General features: G+C 44.6%; 1 protein-coding gene across 1 annotated transcript in view; it reads right to left on the bottom strand.

The window, feature by feature from the left end:
* LOC124795729 (hematopoietically-expressed homeobox protein hhex) overlaps nt 1-17,307 on the bottom strand; it is a 174,438-nt gene extending 157,131 nt beyond the window's left edge. The window contains exon 1 of the mRNA XM_047259812.1: nt 16,857-17,307. Within this exon, the coding sequence (XP_047115768.1) occupies nt 16,857-17,307 (451 nt within the window). The remainder of the gene's footprint in view (nt 1-16,856) is intronic.
* Between the last annotated feature and the right edge of the window lie 5,666 nt (nt 17,308-22,973).

Raw genomic sequence — 22,973 nt, 5'->3', positions numbered from 1 at the left:
GAGGCGGACAGTATTAAGCTTCTGTATGCATGTAGTCTTTATGTGGTGGATATGGGGTAGCCACATCAGCTTTTTACAAAAAATAAGTCCCAAGGAATGGGATTGTTCTACAACATCGAGGAGCTGGTCACCTAAATAAAGTTCTGGATCACGCTGTACTGTGAGTCGATGACAAAGATGAACAACCCGCGTTTTGGAGGGAGAAAACTAGAAGCCATGGGAGATGACCCACTCAGAGGCCTAATGGATGGCGCCTTGGAGTTGGCGCTCAGCAGATGCTATCGAGTGGTAGCTGCACTGGATGCAAAAATCGTCGACGTACAACAGAGTTTACAAGCCCATTGATGGCTATGAGAAAGAGTGTGACGCTTAACGCAGAATACTGTGGGATACCGTTCTCCTGATCTGAGGGCGCTGAGTGAAGTGGCAAATACAACCCAAAAGAGCCGGTGAGATAAAAACTCGCAGATAAAAGTCATAAGGGGGCCACTGAAGTCCCGGTCATGGAGGGTAACTAAAATTTGATGGCGCCAAGCCGTGATATATGCTTTACATTGGTCAAAGACGACCACGATAAGCTGCTGGCAGGTAGTAAAACCTTATCAGATTGCTGTCTCCAATCTGAGTTAAGGGTCAATTGGAGGTTGTCCTTCCCAGAAGCCACACCGATATGGGGACAAAAGGCCCCAAGATTCGAGTACCCAACGTAACTCTGGAGCAAACCATCCTCTCGAGCTGTTTACAAATTACATTCGTCAGGCTAATCGGGTTGCAGCTGTGGAGAGACGTTGGGGTCTTCCCAGGCTCAAGGACAGGGATAAGTATACTGTCCCGCCAATGCATCGGGAAAGCACCTGTGAACCAGATATGGTAAAGACCCTGAGGAGATATTGCCTCTGGGTAATGTCCAAGTGTTGGATCATATGCTTGTGGATAGAATCTGGGCCTGGGGATGTGTCACATGAAGAGGTAAGAGCCTGCAAGAATACCCATTCAGTGAAGGGTTCATTATAGGATTCAGCGTGGTGTGGGTTGAAACAGAAGGGAGGTCTGTTCAACTCAGCTTTTCTGCTGGGGGAAGGTTGCGGGACAGGAAGAGGACTATGATGCCATCGAAAAGTGTGTCACGAGGTGTTCTGCTAGGACCAATGGATCAGTGCACAGAGCATCTTGGAGGTTAAGACTCTGAACAGTTAACTGTCGCTGGCGGCCCAGAAGGCTACAGAGGCAGGGAGAAACCTGTGATGGAGAGGCATACGTCCCCAGGGAGAAACATAGCGCTCCCAGCATTCATTTTTACTCTACCTAATATGGTAACGAGCCTTAACAAGGAGAAGCTTATAAAGTTAGGAGGTTGGTCTGTGAAGGGTGTCGTTTAAATCACTGCAGCGCCTGTTGGTGGTCCTGGATAGCGACTGCTATATCCTTGTTAATGTTAAAAAATATATCGCCTCAACCACTTGTTTATAATGTAAAACACTAAGATTGACGCGTTTCAGAAGTCAAGCTTCCGTCATCAGAATAATAAAAAGTAAAAGAACCTGTTAAAACTCGCTAAAATGGAACATGTACCAGACACAATAAAATTGATAATAAAATTAAAACATCGTGGCTACTTCCCTTGTTGCTGCCGTGTCTTCCAAGGTGCATCTCCACATAGTCGTCAAAATATAAAAAAACTCTAAAATGGTGTCACCTATGGTGTTCAACATCTAACCACATGGCTCTCTCCTCTATCGTCATAAACCGCCCGTGCGTCTTCGTTGATACCACACACCACATAGCCAAACACGACATTTTATCCAGTATGGATAAAATCGAATGCTACACCTTTGCTTCACCACAGTACCAGTCAACGGCGAAGGGAACCTGTGGATAGGGGACACAGCAATGCCAGTAGCGTGAAGAATAGTGGTAGAGTTGCATGGCCGCATTAGTGCAATTGGAGAGGAGGTGTCGAAGTACACAGGAGATGTATATAAAGGCCAATTGTCCTGCAGAATGCTCAACTTGGGGGCCTGTCTGCCTGGCAGCAGCAGGGAAGCGATATAATCACCGGAAAGTGCAAAGATCGTCGTGTGATGACCAATGTAGGGAAGCCACGAGATCAGGAGAAGGGGCTGTGAGACAGATAGCAGTAAAGGTGCCATGAGCGGGGCTGAAATGGGTAGGGAAACTGTCATTCATGAGACACAGATAGAAGTCTGTAAAAGTTGGTCAATTTGGAGAGCACCACCTGCTGAAATGGCATTCCCCTCACAGTTGGTGGTGGGCGTTGAAGGCTCCGAGGAGGGGAAACGGAGGCGGGAGTTGCTGTATTAAGGTAGACAGTTCAACATAAGGAAGTGGCCTACCTGGAGGGACGTAGACATTGCCAGATTCGTTTGGCACTCTAACCACTATTGCTTCCAGGTTGGAACGCAGGGAGATCCAGCTACTAACGAGACACTGAAGCGAACCAAAGTGCAGACCCCGCCAGATGCTACACCACTGCTTGCACGGTTCTGACAGAACGCCTGATAACCACGGAACCCTTGGAGAGTGGTCGTCACACAAGTGCGTTTCTTGAAGAGTAAGGCAGAACGCGGAATAGAAAGAAACAGGACGTATTTCCGGTAGGTGACGATAGTATCCGTTGCAAGTCCACTGGATGATCCTGTGGCAAGAGTCCAGATAAGACATAAAGGAGTTGAGAGGAGGTCATGTTACTCAGTCAGTGCTTGTCAGCGACAAAGATGGGGTGACATCCGTAAATAAGATGTCAGGCTCAGGATTGTGAGGGGGGGGGGGGGATGACACCTCTGGGGGCACTGCAGGGTCGCCTTTTCTTGGGACTTGAGTTTCTTCTTCTTCTCTTTTGAAGTTGGATGAGGGCAGGGCACAGTTGTAGTACAGGCACCTGCAAGATCTCGAACCGAAAGAGAGAGGGCGACCTCAGGTGCACAGATGATGCATCTGGTGGCTGAGTTGTGGTAGCAGGCTTCCGGTCTGGGGACGCCAGGGAAACGGGTCCCAGTCGGAGGGGAGGGGAGAACCATCAGGGTGGCAAGTGCCAAATAAGGGGGGGGCGGCTCTTGGAGAGGAGGTCATGGGAGTTGAAGGGGAGGGGGAGGGGAGGGGGGATGGGGCAGGAGTAAGGAAAGAGGTACGAGGGGGAAGGATGTAACAGAGGCCAAAGTTGAAGAAAATAACACTAGATGGAGTCTCTCATATTTATGGGGAGCCTAAGCATAAGACAGGCGATCCAGAGACTTGTACTCTTGGATCTTCTCTCTTGTGAGCTGGGCAATCCGACGAGTGAGGGGAGTGACAGTCATGACAACTGACACAAACAGGTGGCAGAACACAGGGGCTTCCCTCATGAAGTGGGGTCCACAGTCACCACACAGAGGTCTGCCATACAACGAGAAGACATATGCTCGAAACGCAAGCATCGAAAGCACCTCATGGGTGGTGGGACGTATGGCTTCATGTCACATCTGTAGCACACAACCTTGGCCTCTGTGATGGTATCCTCCTCAAAAGCCAGAATGTAGGCGCCAGTATTGGTGCGGTTGTCTTTGCGACCCTTCTGCACGTGTCGAAAAAATGAATGCTGCGTCGCTCCAGATTAGCCTGGAGTTTCTCATCAGTTTGCAGCATGAGGCCCCTATGAAAGATTACTTCCTGGACCATGTTCATTGGTGAGGGGTAACAGACACTTGGACATTGCCAAGACGATCAAAAGAACAAAGAGCTGCACATTGGGCGGCAGGAGAAACTTTGCTCAACAGGGAGCTTGGCCGCATATTTACTGAGATACTTCACTTCACCAAACTTGTCCTCGATATTCTCCACAAAAACGGATTTGTGGCGGTGAATGTGTCCCCTTCCGTCCTATTACAGATGAGCTAGTGGGAAAAGTGTTTCATCCCAAGTTGGCGAGCCTGGCCCTCCTCCCATCGCTGAGAACGGCCAGATTTCTTCTGTTTGATACGCTTCATGCTCCAAGCATTCGTCCTGATACCACCCAGTCCTATCAGGGGCTCTTCCCATGGTGCCACTAGGCACAGTGAGGGCCACCTGGCACAGCGGCTGTTGCTGGGAGTTCCATTTCTCCAGGAAGACAACCAACCAAGACGACAAACCAAATCCTCGGCATACATAGGGAGTGAACAGTTCAGGTATCAGTAGTGTGATCCCTGTGTTGTCAGGGGCTCAGCCAGATGGACACGTAACAGCCCCACCACAGGAATGGCTACACGTGCTGGTGACCTAGTAGGGTGGAGTGGGGCTACAGTGGGGAAGGAAGACAGGAAGGAAGGGGGGAAGGGGGGATAGGAATCCACGCCTTAGACGCTAGTGAGGGAATTCTTCCGCAAATGGCTCACACTAAAAACAGAAAATTTGGAAGTGGAGTTCAAACCTCAAACAGGGACTTAAACCCCAAAAAGGATGAAAAAGAATAGGAAGATGGAACAACACTGTAAGCAATATAAATCAGAACACCAAGCGAGGGAAAGGAGAGGGCAACACAGATAGAGCGAGAAGAGGGAAGTAGGGGACAGGGTGAAGGAAATGCTGCCAGATAAGAAAGAAGGGGCTGCAATAGATCGGGGCCACGTGTGCGCCACGCACAAACTCATGAAAGAACCATGAGCCCCCTGGGGGGCGAGAAAAGTGGAAGAATAGAAAAGAAACTGAAGTTCGGCCTTGAGATCAAAGTACATTTATTTGCAGAAGATGAAGGGAAAACTATGGTTTCTTAAGTGAATATCTTTGCGAAATTAAAGAGTCTAGGATGTATATTTAATAAATGAAAGGTGTATAACAAAAATGTAAGACGTCGAGTTAATCAAGGACGAAGTGCAGCACAACTATTAAAGAGTGTTTGCTACAGCAAATTACGTAGAGATAACGATAAGCATAGATCACATGATAATTAAGGGAGTTGTGCTGTATGACACTAAAATTTGCGTGGATAACTGGAAAAAAATAGTTTTAGAGAGAGGGGTGGTAAGAAGACTTGGCAGAGTAGCGAAATTAGAACACATACTCAACATGTTTAGAAGAGGAAAAAGATGGGTATTTTTGAAAGTGACACAGAAATAGACAGGGTGACCATTTTGGCAATCTTAAAATTTTGAATGACGAAATACTATCGTTAATACATGGAACTGGTAATACATGGAAAGGCTAAAAGGAAGACATGGAGAACATAGGAACAATCTGTCCAAAGAGCTGTAGAGGACATGCAAACACTGACAATCATATCCGAAACACAGAGCTCTGAACGAGAAAAATGGCGAAGGACGTAAAACGAAAACAGTCCAAATGAGAAATGAAAATAGTGTCGTATCATATGACTCTAAATAACGCAGATTTTTTTCAGAAGAAGAAATAATTTTAATTCAAAACCATTATAGAGCATCTCATGGTAACACGACTGACTCTGTTTCATTTCTTATTATATGCAAAAATATGTGGAGTTTGTATTAATTCGTGCCTTTTACTTCGACGACTGCTACGGTCGCAGGTTCGAATCCTGCCTCGGGCATGGATGTGTGTGATGTCCTTAGGTTAGTTAGGTTTAAGTAGTTCTAATTTCTAGGGGACTGATGACCACAGATGTTAAGTCCCATAGTTCTCAGAGTAATTTGAACCATTTTTTTACTTCGATTAGACAATTAGTGTTGTTCTAGTAACTTCCTTCTGCTTTTTAAAGGACAGATTTCGAGCTTTACCATTTAGTATGGCATTTGCGACATTATGAATAGTTTTCTCTACGTTGGATTCCACAGGCTCTACGAATTTGTTGAAGGTGTCCCAGAGTGACAATTAACTGTTTGCCAAACTTAAAAAAATTATTAACATCGAGTACAGACCTTTATCGGCTTTTAAGCTATTGTCATGTGGTAGGAGAATATAGATGTGCCTCACCAACATTTCTGCATGACCAGGTTTTCATTCTGGTATCAACAGCCATCTCACGCACACGTACATTGGTGGACATGTGTAACAAGAAGTCTATATGGTCAATCTCTAACATCGTGAGCCGTATGTATTCTGAGTTGACAAGTGAACTAAATAAGATTTAAACTGAAGGAGGAACAGCAATTAATTGCAAAATCCAGAATTTACTGCAGATCTATATTTCTGCTGTAGCATAGTCATCATCGGTGCTAAAATACAAAACAGGTAGAAACAAGAACAGGGTACAAAACATGTATATAACACAGTTACTGGAATCTATATAACTGGGAACACAGCAATAACATACCATTACGAAAGAGTCATATAGGTGCCAACGTGTGAAAGCATAACATATGCATAGCCTTTGGATGGCAGACACAAAACTGATGCCGTTCCTTAATTACAGCGCAGACGGCATGAATATACGTTATCTAAGACCTACAGTGTCCTCTGTTGGAGTATACAATAAAAAAATATTTTTAGTAGTACGTTAATCGGTAAAGGGAAGTTATAATACGGTGTATCTGGGATATGGAAATTACGCAGAGACTATGTAGTTTCATAAAAACTAGTAACAGAATTTATATGTATGTAAGGTCGTAAAGTGGGGCCCGCCCGGTTAGCCGTGCGATCTAACGCACTGCTTTCCCGGCGGGAAGGCGTCCCGGTCCCCGGCACGAATCCGCCCGGAGGATTAGTGTTGAGGTCCGGTGTGCCGACCAGTCTGTGGATGGTTTTTAAGGCGGTTTTCCATCTGCCTCGGCGAATGCGGGCGGCTGCCCCTTATTCCGGCTCAGTTACATTATGTCGGTGATTGCTGCGCAAACACTGTCTCCACGCACGCGTACACCATAATTACTCTGCCACGCCAACATTTAGTGTACCATCGTCTGGTGTGAGACGTTCCCGACGGAGGTGGGTGGGGAGGGGGGTCCACTGGGGGCCGAACCTCACAATAACCCTGGGTTCGGTGTGGGGCGGCGGTGGTGTGAGTGGACTGCTGTAGCCTGTTGTGGGGCTACGGCGCGGACGAAGCCACTCCGTCGTTTCTAGGTCCCCAGTTCAATACAATACAAGGTCGTAAAGGACATACAGGGTTATATTGCGACAAAAGCACAGAAAATTTAACAATAAGACCTTTGGATTAAAACCCGGTTACAAAGGCTTCTTACAACATGTTTGACTTAATGTATGTCGAAAGTAACAAAACATTGTTAGACATAAAAAACGTAGGGTGAAGTAAAACAGCATTAAAATCGGGTCATAGAGGTCATGAAGTGGCTTCTCTGGGTTAGCACTTAAGCGCGGAGATTATCTGAAGAGCTTCATACTAGAGAACCCAAAATATTGTGACAAATATACACTATAGCCACTCACATTCCTGTCTGTCACAAAAGACACCATTATAAACGTTTTAATAACTTTTTTGTTTCCTTAAGAATATTTGAAGAAGAATGTGCTAGTGTGACAATGTCCTAATCACTCTAGTGTCATTTTATTATGTGTTACGGTCTGACACATTGGGACCTATATGACTCTTTGGTAATGGTACGTTATTGGTATGTTCCCATTCTTACGGATTTCTGTAACTGTGGAACATATATATTTTGTACCTCATTTTGATTCTATCTGTTTTGTATTTTAGCTCCGAACATGATCATGTTCATGTCGAAATCTAGATTGCAATAAATTATGCATTTTGTGACTCACCGCTGTCCTTCCTTCAGTTTTGATGTTTAACGTTCACTGCGTTCACAGGCATCCAATGGATCCCGACTTTGTTAAATAAGGTTTGTCACTTTATGTGGCAGCAAAGAAAAGAAAATACGAGGTAGGTATGCCCAACACCCATGGACTAGTAGCGGCTTCATCGTCATTGCTCTATTTTTCACGCCTCGCGGGATTAGCCGAGCGGTCTAGGCGCTGCAGTCATGGACTTTGCGGCTGGTCCCGGCGGAGGTTCGAATCCTCCCTCGGGCATGGGTGTGTGTGTTTGTCCTTAGGATGATTTAGGTTAAGTAGTGTGTAAGCTCAGGGACTGATGACCTTAGCAGTTAAGTCCCATAAGATTTCACACACATTTGAACATCTATTTTTCACCCTGATGGCGACCCTATACATTCAACAAGATTGGCCGTTTGTTCAGCCGAGCGAGCTGTCGAACTGATTAAGTCACTGGGTTCGCGTTTGGGAGGAGCGTGATACAGATCTCCATCCCGATGTTCAGTTTTTGGGTTACCTTTCTCAGTAGATCTATTAATGCAAGTATAGGTACAGTTTCCTTAAAAGAACACGGCTGATACCACTCCTATCTTTGTTGTCTCTGAGGTTGTGCAAGATCTCCAATGACGTCATCGTTCACTGAACACAACTCACAAATCTTCCTTCATTCCGCGTCTACGGTACCCGTTGGCACACCCTGGATAGCAAGGTGATTTCACTGAGATTAACATCTGGCTTCAGCTAGGTTTCCATCGCTAGTACACTCCTGGAAATTGAAATAAGAACACCGTGAATTCATTGTCCCAGGAAGGGGAAACTTTATTGACACATTCCTGGGGTCAGATACATCACATGATCACACTGACAGAACCACAGGCACATAGACACAGGCAACAGAGCATGCACAATGTCGGCACTAGTACAGTGTATATCCACCTTTCGCAGCAATGCAGGCTGCTATTCTCCCATGGAGACGATCGTAGAGATGCTGGATGTAGTCCTGTGGAACGGCTTGCCATGCCATTTCCACCTGGCGCCTCAGTTGGACCAGCGTTCGTGCTGGACGTGCAGACCGCGTGAGACGACGCTTCATCCAGTCCCAAACATGCTCAATGGGGGACAGATCCGGAGATCTTGCTGGCCAGGGTAGTTGACTTACACCTTCTAGAGCACGTTGGGTGGCACGGGATACATGCGGACGTGCATTGTCCTGTTGGAACAGCAAGTTCCCTTGCCGGTCTAGGAATGGTAGAACGATGGGTTCGATGACGGTTTGGATGTACCGTGCACTATTCAGTGTCCCCTCGACGATCACCAGTGGTGTACGGCCAGTGTAGGAGATCGCTCCCCACACCATGATGCCGGGTGTTGGCCCTGTGTGCCTCGGTCGTATGCAGTCCTGATTGTGGCGCTCACCTGCACGGCGCCAAACACGCATACGACCATAATTGGCACCAAGGCAGAAGCGACTCTCATCGCTGAAGACGACACGTCTCCATTCGTCCCTCCATTCATGCCTGTCGCGACACCACTGGAGGCGGGCTGCACGATGTTGGGGCGTGAGCGGAAGACGGCCTAACGGTGTGCGGGACCGTAGCCCAGCTTCATGGAGACGGTTGCGAATGGTCCTCGCCGATACCCCAGGAGCAACAGTGTCCCTAATTTGCTGGGAAGTGGCGGTGCGGTCCCCTACGGCACTGCGTAGGATCCTACGGTCTTGGCGTGCATCCGTGCGTCGCTGCGGTCCGGTCCCAGGTCGACGGGCACGTGCACCTTCCGCCGACCACTGGCGACAACATCGATGTACTGTGGAGACCTCACGCCCCACGTGTTGAGTAATTCGGCGGTACGTCCACCCGGCCTCCCGCATGCCCACTATACGCCCTCGCTCAACGTACGTCAACTGCACATACAGTTCACGTCCACGCTGTCGCGGCATGCTACCAGTGTTAAAGACTGCGATGGAGCTCCGTATGCCACGGCAAACTGGCTGACACTGACGGCGGCGGTGCACAAATGCTGCACAGCTAGCGCCATTCGACGGCCAACACCGCGGTTCCTGGTGTGTCCGCTGTGCCGTGCTTGTGATCATTGCTTGTACAGCCCTCTCGCAGTGTCCGGAGCAAGTATGGTGGGTCTGACACACCGGTGTCAATGTGTTCTTTTTTCCATTTCCAGGAGTGTAGTATGTGAGCATTGTTATTGATTGTGAGAAGTATTATTATTCTTTTTTTTTCACTAGATGATCTGAATACTGCTGATTGCGCCAGAGCGGAAAACAGCACAATTCCGGTCTGAGGAAACGCCGTTTGCGGAACCGCAGTAGGGGAAAATGTTACAGCTTGACGGATCTTGGTCTCACCGGTAACACCGGATATGGCATTCACGTACCTGATAGGGATAACCTCAAACAAGATGACAAAGTGGAGCCGTGTCACAACTACTCTGGTTTACACCTATGCCTTTCGTGCTATCACTACCGTTATGAGATATGACGTTGCACTTACACATAAGGAGGAGCTGCTTTTGATGCAGTTTTATACTGTTCAGATGAATTGTGTGCCATTGTACTCTTCTGGCCATTAAAACCCCAACACCCAGTTTTTGAACATGACGTCAGCAGTGAAACACGTCATTAATTATTGATATCACTCTCATCACCTTTGTTATACAGTGCTTTCATTTAATCTCTCAGGAAAAAGTCTCGTGATACACTACATTTTTCAGATAGGAATACACTTCCTACGTGACAACAGCTCTTTAGAATTTTGCTCAAAGTACTACTGAGTCCGCATCAGCTTATATTTTTGAGAGAGATTATGACTTTCCTCATTTTATTCGGGGAAGTGGATGGGATTAGCATTTCACTAAATTTACCTGGTACGCCATCGAGTGACGCCTGCGCGTCTTGGACTCAGGAGAGACTCTGTGAATTGTGCCTGTTAAGTGGCTCTACGATGTTTCAAGTGTCTCCTGGAATCCATGTGACGCGTCGTCATCGTTGTTATCTGGACGACAGGGTGTGGTTCACGATAGTCAATACTCGTGTCTAATTTTATTGCTTGTCACTGTAAGTAAAACAGAAAGTGAGGATTGCTTACAAATGAGAAGTAATTGTGAGAAAAAATAACCAAAGTGTTTTCGATAACAATGTTTGTTCTCAATGAGAACTAATCTTATATGCGGTGTGCTAAAGACTTTCTGACAACCGTTGTATAATGGATAACCAGCAGAAACAAATTCGCTCGCTGCAGAAAAAGGCGTCACTGCGTTCAGAATTTAATGCGATTAATCGGCTCCTCGTATGTTCGTGGAAGCAGAAAGCTGTGCTGTGAGTCAGAGCGACTGCTCGCTGGGATGACGCACGCTTCATTGGGCGTTCGCCGTAAAACGTGGATAGCGGGTGGGCTTACCGCTCTCTGCTTACACCGCAGCTGTGGTTCACTGCTCGCGGCGCAGACCCCACCTTGCGTCTCAGCGACACAACTCCATTTCAACATTTTTACAGCACCCTTCTTAGATTAATTAAGCGGGAGCACTGACAACCGCACTGTTGAACGTCTAAAACCCATCACCAGCACTCATCTTCGTCATCATCATCAACATCATTATCGTCGTCATCACCTTCATCATCGTCATTTTCATCATAATCCAGACGAAGTTCCCTAGACACAATAAATTTCGTGAGAATCGCTTTGTCCGTCTAGAAGTCTGAATCTTGGGAACACGAAAGCTATTAAGTTTTGGCAGAACCTTTTTTCCTTCATAGTAAAGTATTAATTGTCAACTAGTAACAGATTTGTACATATCGTCAACGAAAAACTGATTGAGGACAGTTTACTTCTACATAATTAGTGCTAAATATTCCAATCCTCTTTATTTCATAATTATCAAGTCTTGTAAGTTAGGTCACCATATTGACCAAGATAAGCTGCCAATTGAGTGCAAAAAAGTACTAACAGTGTCGATCACACAGAAAATCGTAAGGTGTCAGATGTCAGTCGATAGAAAACCATCCCCATACTGCCACAGAAGAGACTAAAGTGAAGAGCTACATCAAACCAGTCTTAGAACTGAAGATAATAACAACAAAAATACCGAGTTCAAATTTTAAAATATTATATGTACGATTTTATTACAGTGGCAACAAAAAAAGTCAATGGCCCAGGTCACATGTTATGCACGCTGGAACTCATTCACAGTTTGTGACAGATGAAACTGGTAGCAGTATTAGTTGTTGTTCAATGAGTAGCTTATACTGGTGAACTTCACAATCTACAAGCTTTTTCAAATGTGCAAATGTGTGTGAAATCTTATGGGACTTAACTGCTAAGGTCATCAGTCCCTAAGCTTACACACTACTTAACCTAAATTATCCTAAACACACACACTCATGTCCAAGGGGGGACTCGAACCTGCGCCGAAAGTCTACAAGCATGTACAATCACGGACTTAAGTGAGTCCCATTTCTTCCTCCGTCGGTACTGACGCTCTGTTTTCCTTTTCTCCGTCGCTAAATTCAGTGACTTTAAAAGGGGGCCATCAGTCGTGTTCACTAAGACGGTTCGCCGGGGATTGCTTTCCTGCTTGCACTGCGAGATACGTGACTCACGTCTTCGAACTCAAAAGTATCTGCGTTAAATCTTTTAATCACGTTAGTTACAGCTACTGCCAAAACATCTGTCGAGATTAGACATAATTTGTTTCATCATCATCAGATGGAATGTACTGTTCTAAAACGTGTTGTATGGGCACTGGATAATCATTGTATATTTCTTAAGCACTTTCCAATTTTAGCATGCCTCAGCACAAAAACAAAATGCATTCGTGAGTCTACTCTGATCTAAACACTTCGTTTTACTGGTACTTATGGTGGTAAGTCCGCTTTCATCAGCGACTTTTTTTCTTAATCTTGTAAGTACATAAAATATGGGTATCCGCTGTTGTGATTAATTGTATGCTGATGTTTCAGTAGTATACCTTTCGCTGTTCCTTCATCTTACATGTCATAATACTGAGTGAATTTACGACGTTATGCTACGACTACCTCTTGAACTCGCTGTTTCATAACACAAATTTTATTTTAGGTTAAAAATAAAATAACGCCTACAATAAGAGCTCGTGTTGCACACGACATACTGCACGAGGAGAAAAAGCAGGCTAATAACGATCCGAAACGTAAGGAAGGGAAACAGAAAAGGTATCTAACTGGAACATAAGGATACAACTAATCGCAATAACATTTAAAATTTACGGAATTGCGCTGTGTAATAAACTACGTCTCGTCTTTTCTCTGGAATCAAGAGAAATCCACTGATGATGGCGAAATTATCACTGAATAAAACACCAGAAAAACAAAATGCGATTTCTGAGTCTACCCTGATATAAACACTTTGCTATTACCAGTTATTTAGGGCGATAAGTCCACTTTCATCACAAATCACATATCAGGCTCTACACTCCGTACGGTGAAAACGGGGCCCAACAGGTGGCAGAGCAAAACGTTACTGGCGGTACCGAAACAGCTTGATTTAAAACAACTGAAAAGTGATAACCCCAAACGTATTAAATGCCATGTTTGACAAAACGAGTTTTCAGTGCTATTGTGTATTCGGCAGTCTGTTGTAACTCCCTCGCCTGTTACAGGTGCTGTATCACGCAAAAAATGTTTCACGGCGTCATTGGTAGATGGCGCGTGGTGTTTGTGCTAAGCAACGTTTCCCGTTGGAGTTCCAAGCGCCATGCGTCAAGGTCCCCTACATTTAAATGGTGAGCAGTTTATGTAGTAAGCAGAGTGTATGTAAACTTTTGTTTGTGTAAATAAAACATCTTTGTAATGGAAGGACATAATTTGGGTATCAAAAGCAGAAAAAAGTAAAAAACGATATGATCAAAATGTTTCATACTCATTTATCTCAAATAGCTATTAAAGATTCAGGAAAATGGAAAAAGATAAATATTGTAAAAAGAAGAAAAATCATAGCTGACATATGCAACGGCTAACTTAATCTGAAGAGCTGTCATGTTTATCAGTTTCAAAACAGAAAGACTCCTTGATGATGCTGTCATTTTTGCCTCAACGTTACAGCGAATTCTACAATTTTGCTACTTCTTATCTCAAGTATGGAGTTGTGGGAGGAACAGAAGTCAATATTGAAAGATTTTCCCCTTGAATTTAATTCTGTTATTTTCTCTTAAAAGTTTAAAAATATATGAGTAATGGCTTTTGTTGACTGGAGTTCTGTTGCTTAAAATGTTACTGCTGTATTAGGATAATTGCATTACCAAAAATGAAACGTAGTGCCTCAGTATTAATTACTCTTGAAAGACAAACTTGCTAATTGGTGCTTAGAAACAGTCAGTTTCCTGGAGTGGCACTGAGAACGTTCTTAATAAATTATTTATTTTCTAATTTGTGTTACATTTCTGCAGCAATGGGATGAGTAACAGAATACTGTGGTATCAGAACACCTTCTAAATATGTGGATAGAAATAAGTTACGTGCAAAGAGAGGTTGATTCTCCTAACTCAGGTAAGATTTGGCACTTACAAGGGGACCATACGAGATTCCCGCCACCGATCGGATTCGTATTGACAGGCTGCGTTGGGCACTGCTAGGACTTCGACAGGTTTGTAAGTAGGAAGACACAACTCTCAAACGTTTTCGGGAAAATAAAATTTGAACATTTTACACGTGTTTAGTATACTTCGTATTTCGCTTTAATCAAGGATTCCGCAGCCAACCGAGTAAGTGCTTAGTTTCATAAGCGCAAGGTCTGTGGCTCGAAACACGCTTCCAAAACCATTTTTTTTAACTTCATTCCCACGTATCTCTAACAACAGATGTGCGTGGTACGCTGCGAAATCTTGTGATAACCGAGTGTCGCTTATGAATGTAACCCAAGTTTGTTTTGTAATAGACACACTGAAAAATTCATGCACCTGCATAGGTTCGGCGTTTATTACAAGCGTTGTGTGTCGCAGTAATTATTGCTTCCCATATTTCTATGATCAATATCATCGTTCATCGTACAGTATTACATAGGTTACGCATTATACTTGCCACATACGTAGACAAAATGATATAAATAAAATAACTATTCCGATTTGATTGAAGGTACGTGTGTAATAATTTTTTTGCAGTCTCATTACGAAAACTGTTTTCTCTTTTTTCAGGATAAAGCCTATGAAAATAGTAAATAAATCATTCTGTAATGACAGCTTGTAAGGCAAGGATATTAGATCCGTAAAAGTTGCGCTCCTGTAGCCAACCGTTAACACGCTGGACTGTGATGATGTCTGGTTTGTGGGGCGCTTAACTGCGCGGCCATCAGCGCCCGTACAAAGTCCCAATTTTTACACAGTCCAATTTGCACTCAGTCTAGTCCATCCACTGTAACGAATGATGATGAAATGATGAGGACAACACCAATACCGAGTCCCTGGGCAGAGAAAATCCCCACCCCGGCCGGGAATCGAACGTGGGGCCCCGTGATCCATATATACAGGGCGAGTCACCTAATGTTACCGCTGGATATATTTCGTAAACCACATCAAATACTGACGAACCGATTCCACAGACCGAACGTGAGGAGAGGGGCTGGTGTAATTGTTCAATACAACCATACAAAAATGCACGGAAGAATGTTTTTTAACACAAACCTACGTTTTCTTTAATAGAACCCCGTTAGTTTTGTTAGCACATCTGAACATATATACAAATACGTAATCAGTGCCGTTTGTTGCATTGTAAAATGTTAATTACATCCGGAGATATTGTAACCTAAAGTTGACGCTTGAGTACCACTCCTCCGCTGTTCGATCGTGTGTATCGGAAAGCACCGAATTACGTAGGGATCCAAAGGGAACGGTGATGGACCTTAGGTACAGAAGAGACTGGAACAGCACATTACGTCCACATGCTAACACCTTTTTATTGGTCTTTTTCACTGACGCACATGTACATCACCATAGGACGTGGAGGACGCATAAATTGGCCAGCCCGTTTTCCTGATCTTACACCTCTGGACTTCTTTCTGTGGGGTACGTTAAAGGGGAATGTGTACCGTGATGTGCCTACAATCCCAGAGGATATGAAACAACGTATTGTGGCAGCCTGCGGCGACATTATACCAGATGTACTGCGGCGTGTACGACATTCATTACGCCAGAGATTGCAATTGTGTGCAGCAAATGATGGCCACCACATTGAACAACTATTGGCCTGACATGTCGGGACACACTCTATTCCACTCCGTAATTGAAAACGGAAACCACGTGTGTACGTGTACCTAACCGTAATGGTAATGTACATGTGCGTGAGTGAAAAAGACCAATAAAAAGGTGTTAGCATGTGGACGTAATGTGCTGTTCCACTCTCTTCTGTACCTAAGGTCCATCACCGTTCCCTTTGGATCCCGTAATTCGGTGCTCTCCGATACACACGATCGAACAGCGGAGGAGTGGTACTCAAGCGTCAACTTAGGTTACAATATCTCCGGATGTAATTAACTTTTTACAATGCAACAAACGGCACTGATTACGTATTTGTTTATATGTTCAGATGTGCTAACAAAACTAACGGGGTTCCATTTAAAAAAACGTAGGTTTGTGTTAAAAAACATACTTCCGTGAATTTTTTTATGGTTTGTATTAACCAATTACACTAGCCCCTCTCCTCACATTCGGTCTGTGGAATCGATTCGTCAGTATTTGATGTGGCTTACAAAATAATAATGTTAGGTGACTCACCCTGTATATATTTCGAAATGTATTTCCCCGGAAACGCTCGAGAGCTGTGTCTTCCAGTAAAAGTTGCAGTCGTGCCCTGCAGATCCAGTCAATATGAATCAAATCCGAGGGGGAGGGGGGGGGGGGGGTTGTACGGTCTCCTCGTTAGAACATTTGACATTTCCACTCTTTAGTTGTAGACAGAGCTGGAAACAGTGAAGTGTTGCCATAGAGAAGTATACTAAATTGGGTTCCCTGACTACTACGTTAGACGCCCGAAGCAGACGCTCAAGTCCATTTTAGCTGTCGCGACTCTTCCTCCCCGTACAGACTAGAGATGCTGGTAAGGGCAATCTTTACCTTTGAGTGTAGATCGTGTTTTCGAGATACGGGTGTGAAATAGTTATCGATGCGGTACTGGTGAAGAGTGGCCGCACAGCAGTTGAACATACCTTTATAGACAGCAGCGGCCGCTGCAGCAGCTGCGGCAGCGGCAGCCGTTGGGTCCAAAAGGTGGGCGGTGGCGGCGGCGGCGTACGGGAGGCAGTAGCTGTGCACGGGGGCGTACACGTGCGGGGGCGGCGCCCCGGCGGCCGGCGGCGGCTGGGGATGGTGGTAGAGCGGCAGCGGCCTTTCCGGCCAGCAGCTGCCGTACCTCTGCAGCGCGGAGGCGGGGACGGGAGGGGGCGGCGCCTGCCGCAGGTCGCACGGCGACGAGGACGGCGACGCCGACGCCGACGCGGACGCCGCCGAGTCGACGGAGACGACGTCGAGGCGCTCGCCGTCGGCGTCCGCGGAGTCGTCGTCGCCGCAGGAGTCGGCGGCGGGCGAGCGCGTCTGCAGGATGTCGTCGATGAGGAAGGAGGCCTTGGCCCGCGGGCCGCTGCACACGCCGCCCGCCATCGTCGCACTGCGAGATGAGGACGCGGCGTGGCGTGGTGCGGCGTTTCCCCGCCGCGGCGCAGACCGGCCGGCTGGCCGATAAGATACGCCAAAACATCATCGCCGCCTTTTGATAGCGCATTCCTCGCGGAGATGCGGACCGCCTCCCCGCCGCCGTGGTGGGGGAAGTCCCGCGGCTGCGAGCTGCTGCTGCCCGGCCGGTACCGCAGCCGCAGCTGCCGCTACTCGCTCCTCCCGCCGCCGTGCTGCCGGAACGCGGACGCAACAGGTGTTCGTCAGCGATCTAACCAGCTAGTGACAGGCGGAATACGCCTTTTCCAAACCAAAAGAAATCCCATAACGTACAGGGGTACAATATTACATGTTAATATACGTGCCAACTGTGCTCTCTCGTAGCAGTTATCAGCTACGAGGGGTAGTCATAAGGAATTAACTGTCACATACGGTTGGAGAAGTCAAAACAGTAGAGTAGCCTGCCTACAGTCGACCAATGGGCCATTTTACTGTGACTCCGGTAGCGGTGTGCTAGAGTCTTCCGATGTGTACAAGACTGCAAAATGTATTTGTAAACAAACAAAAAATTCCAGAATGAGATTTTCACTCTGCAGCGGAGTGTGCGCTGATATGAAACTTCCTGGCAGATTAAAACTGTGTGTGCCGGGCCGAAACTCGAACTCGGGTCCTTTGCCTATATCAGCGCACACTCCGATGCAGAGTGAAAATCTCATTCTGGAAACATCCCCTAGGCTGTGGCTAACCCATGTCTCCGCAATATCCTTTCTTTCAGGAGTGCTAGTTCTGCAAGGTTCGCGGGAGAGCTTCTGTTAAGTTTGGAAGGTAGGAGACGTGTACTGGCAGAAGTAAGGCTGTGAGGACGGGCCGTGAGTCGTGCTTGAGTAGCTCAGTTGGTAGAGCACTTGCCCGCGGAAGGCAAAGGACCCGAGTTCGAATCTCGGTCCGGCACACAGTTTTAATGTGCCAGGAAGTTTCAAACAAAAAATTAATTACGTAACTTTTTTCGAGAGTTATAAATATAATTTTATGACTGCTCCTCGATAAGGTGACGACCTTCAATTATCATTAAGTGCAGTTCCAAAAAACTGATGAATTATCCATCCAGTACGTAATCACTGATTTACTTGCCCCATAGTAACGGTCACGAAATATACGTAGCATGGAACTTAATCAGTCTAAAATGCAAGTAATTTTAAGCGTCCACATATGATTTATTACCTCTCAGACTATCTCTGAGTGTTATCCACTCTTAGAATGTCATTGTGAAGCACCAGTTCTTATATTTTATCCTGGTAGCTTCCGATGACTTGAATAATACTTAATACAGTTCCACAACGTGTTTCGAGAGACAATGCTCACACCGTAAGGCTATGAGCGGTCAACATATGTGGTTAAAGCACTAAATACGGTAACATTTGTGTTGAAGGTTCACAACCTGGTGATGAGAGCAGTCTGTCGAAACGTGTTTTTTATTTGTGTTAAGTACGATTAAAATCGTTGAAGGGACGAGTGTCTTAACGCGCACTGCGCAACCATCCATGACAGTTAGCAGAACCAGAACCGGGTGGAATCCGAGCGGTGCATCAACGACCGTTGGTAGCCTGAGCGTGCTTTGTAGTCGGTTTTCCACGGTCGTTTAGTCATACACAGTCCTTCCAATTAAATCTTCATATCTACACTGAAGCGCCAAAGACACTGGTACAGGCATGCGTATTCAAATACAGAGATATGTAAACTGGCCGAATACGGCGCTGTGGTCGGCAACGCCTATATAAGACAACAAGTGTCTGGCGCATTTGCTAGATCGGTTACTGTTCCTACAATGGCAGGTTATCAAGATTTATGTGAGTTTGAACGTGGTGTTATAGTCGGTGCACGAGCGATGAGGCACAGCATCTCCAAGGTAGTGATGAGGCAGGGATTTTCCCGTACGACGATTTCACGAGTGTACCGTGATTATCAGGAATCCGGTAAAACACCTGAGGTGTAAACCTCGCGTTGGCACACCACTCTTCGGACGACACCAGACGTCCAAACATTTCTAATCCTGAAGTATAAGTGCCATCACTGCAGTAACTAATGTGACAGCTTCAACTAACATGTGTAAACAACAGATGCGTATTCGACTAACCAGCTGTGAAAAGCCAGTGTTAAGAAGTGGGCGTGCGGCTGTTGTTGTGTAACAAATAGCAACGAAGCAACATCTCTAGATCAGGTGTCCAAGACATTCTCTATAATGTTTCCAAGAAGAAGGAATTGTGTGCAAAATTTGTCCCGCAAACCTTGACATCCGACAAAAACAACGGCATGCATCACCCTGCCGCCACTTCATTGAAATAAAAAACGCGGACAATTATTTTCTGGAAAATTTGATCACAAAACGGCAAAATGGAGAACTGATTTATGATGGTCCACCAGAACCTAAGATAGTGCGAATACGAACTTTCGTCTGTTTTTTGTTAACTCAGTTTCTCAAAATTTTCGTCTGACTCAGAAAATATGATACAAAAACACCATTACGCCAGAAGAACATTTACAGGATTCGCAATCAAATGGTGCACACGAATTCGCTTGCTGAAGTTTACTGACAACTGTGGTGAAAGAAAGGACATCGAGGCACAAAGCTAAAAGAAAATAAATTTGCCAAATCATAAAAATAGCGGACCAGCTTTGACGAGTTACATGCTACGGAAGGGAGCGTTCTGAAAGTTTCTTCCACCGCTAATCCTGAACGGTAGAGAAATAACTATTCCCTCCTCCTCACGTATCTTTGGGATGACGCTGTACCATGATTCCACTGAAACACAACTGTAAACATACTGTAATAGGACGTCAGCGTCTCTTCATGTACTAAAGAAAGACAAGCAAAGTATTTTTTCTTGAGCTTAAAAAGAAACGCCTAGAATCACTTGTACTCCCAATTCCAGGTTATGGTAAGAGTATCCTACAAGGACTTTCATATGAGAGTTCATTCCGAATAGAGCTTTTATATAGCCTGAGAAACCTAAACCAAATACTGATATTATTACTACTGTGAATTCTGTTGCATTGAGTATTGTTAATCACTTTCTTTATTTTCGTTGGCACTTAAAATTATCCTCAATAGTAGCTCAGGAATGACCATAATTAAACCACAGTTGAGAAATGTGGTAAAACAAGTTTAACTTTTGGTTTGTATTTATGACAGTCGATGTATGCATACACTGTGGACAGCGATGTACGCCGAGGAAACCTATCATTCTTTAAAAAGTCATCTAAATGCTTTTAACAAAAAGATAATGCACAGATCTAGAGGGAAGACAATGGACATCGCTAATCAACGTGGCCCATATAAACTGGTTTCAATGTAGAAATAACTACCTGCAAGACGTCCTACCCGAAGTTTATTCAGTTTCGAACCTCTCTGCCGTCTCTGACAGAATTACCATGTTACCGATTGTCATTGGCAAATTTTAAAGCTTTTGTTTGTTTCTCTCTGAACTTTAACCTCTTTCCACTGTTTTCGTTAGTTTTATTTGCCGATTATGCAATCTAGGGCCTATAAACTGAATAGCATGGGAGATGAGTTACAGCCCTGTAATTCACGCTTAGCACAGTATTTGTTTTTGCATTTTTCTATGTTATTCCTTGGTCATAAATTTATGTGGTCAATGTTTTCTTGTAAGGGCTGATTAACTGAAATAATGTGAAATGATATTATAGCAATCTGCCAGAAAGCAGTTTAGTAAATGTTACAAAGTAGGCAACGCTGGTAATTTCACGGACTTTGAACTATATAGCTTCCAAAGATATAATCTGAATGGTACTAACATCTGATGGTACGCAAGGGAGCTATTTGATAGTCGACAGTGAACAGAGGAGGCCATACACGATGTGAGTGCGAAGTCGAACGCAGATAAGGGTACACAAAGTGCTTGGTGCGGTTACGGTGTACCTAGATTTTACGAATGAGTTATGAAGTTGACAATTTATTTCGTTTCTATTTCCCTTGCTAGGAGCCAATCGGATGACAATATATGGTAACCAATGAGAATTCGAGATTTTAATGATTTCATTTCATTTCTACCACAGACATAAATATAAGAGTAGTTATCACGACGTCAAAAGTTTGAAGCCAACGTGTGGCATCTTAATTGCCCCAAAACATTACATTCAGTTGTTTTGACTGTTTCGAATCATCGAAGCTGTTTGATTAAAAATGCCAGCTTGCGTAGTTCACGGGTGTGGTGCTCGTTCTGATCGTAGTCTAAAGTGTTTCGTCGTATGTGTAAAATACAAATGTCGTAGGAGAAAGCTAACGAATATTGGATAATAAAATGATGGCTCGGCAATATACTTAGTTGGTGAAATATAAGGAAGCGGAAGATTCTTCTGGTAGCCCATACAGAATGCTTTGTCGGGTAAAACTTGTCTGCTTTCCTCTTATGTAGTCCATTTTAAGCCCTTGGATGTTGTTTTTGCTTGTTCAGAGTTTGTAACTGAGTTGAATTTATCTCGTCGTTTGTCTGTACATCAAATTTAGACCAGTCTAAATTGGTCACACACTCAACATGTGTCAGTTCTGGAGTACCCAGAACTTAATGTTGTAGTTAATCACAATAATCAATCGATATTGCTCTTATGATACGGAAATGGAGGATTTTTCTCTGATTATAATAAGTACAACTTTCAAATATTAAGTTCTTCTGGTAAACATAACCGTCTGCTGTCATGAATGCTATAACGTGTTTTACGGCCTCTCAGCGACCGTTTAAGTTGATGCACTTTGGATATGGTTTCTCCTTTAAGTTCGTTTGGTCTGGTATTATATTTTCCTCTGATCTTGACATGTGCTTTCCCTGTAGTAGGTAATGCATTTTTTAAGAGTAATAAGACGTCTGCTGGTGATGTAATGCAAATCAAAAGTGTTGGTTGTCATGTGATATCCGAACATGCTGTATTTGTTTGTCTCTATTAAGACGCACATCATATGGATAGGAAAAATCGTGATTTGCACTTCATCTCGAGTTGTCCTTTGCTCTTCTTCGTATCACAGATTTTAGCCTGGTAATTCCAGTTAGGTGAGTTCCATATATCGTAGGAAGCCACCTGATTGAATTCCTTCATTAATCTATTCCTTTCTATACATGGAACATTCTGAAAACATCTCAGTCGTAAGTACTTAGTACAGTCGTCACTTGCAACGTGACTCATGGTCTGTAATCTTTCTGAAGAACCAGAAATACGTCCCGAAACTTTTCTGTTCCTTGTACTTCTGTTTTGTACAGGACTGCAAAGTTCATCTGCACTGACATCTGTGATGCCCTCATTTCACTTAAGTAATAACTTTCCGTACAATCTCGCTAACAATAACACAAGAGTTTTCTGGTCAGATTACAGAGAAAAACTTCTTTTACAGCTTAGCTTGGGTGCACAATGTGACGCATTTTTATATCGGTCTTTCCTTTATTACTAAACAATTTAACAGTTGCGACTTTGTTTACAATGTGTGAGTAACAGGCCAGTAAATGAAGCTACAGCATAAAAGGAGAAGAAGAAAGCTCTAAGAAGAAAAAGACACTTGATCACCCTTTCTCAGCATCGAGTGGACTTTGATCGTTTGTCTCTAGTACATCAGAGTTTAGCACAGATTTTCGAGCTTCTTGGTTGTT

This window comes from Schistocerca piceifrons, chromosome 4 (genome assembly GCF_021461385.2).
Source record: "Schistocerca piceifrons isolate TAMUIC-IGC-003096 chromosome 4, iqSchPice1.1, whole genome shotgun sequence".
Classification (NCBI taxonomy): domain Eukaryota; kingdom Metazoa; phylum Arthropoda; class Insecta; order Orthoptera; family Acrididae; genus Schistocerca; species Schistocerca piceifrons.
Note: the sequence above shows the minus strand (reverse complement) of the source record. Positions and strands in the feature narration are given on the sequence as shown.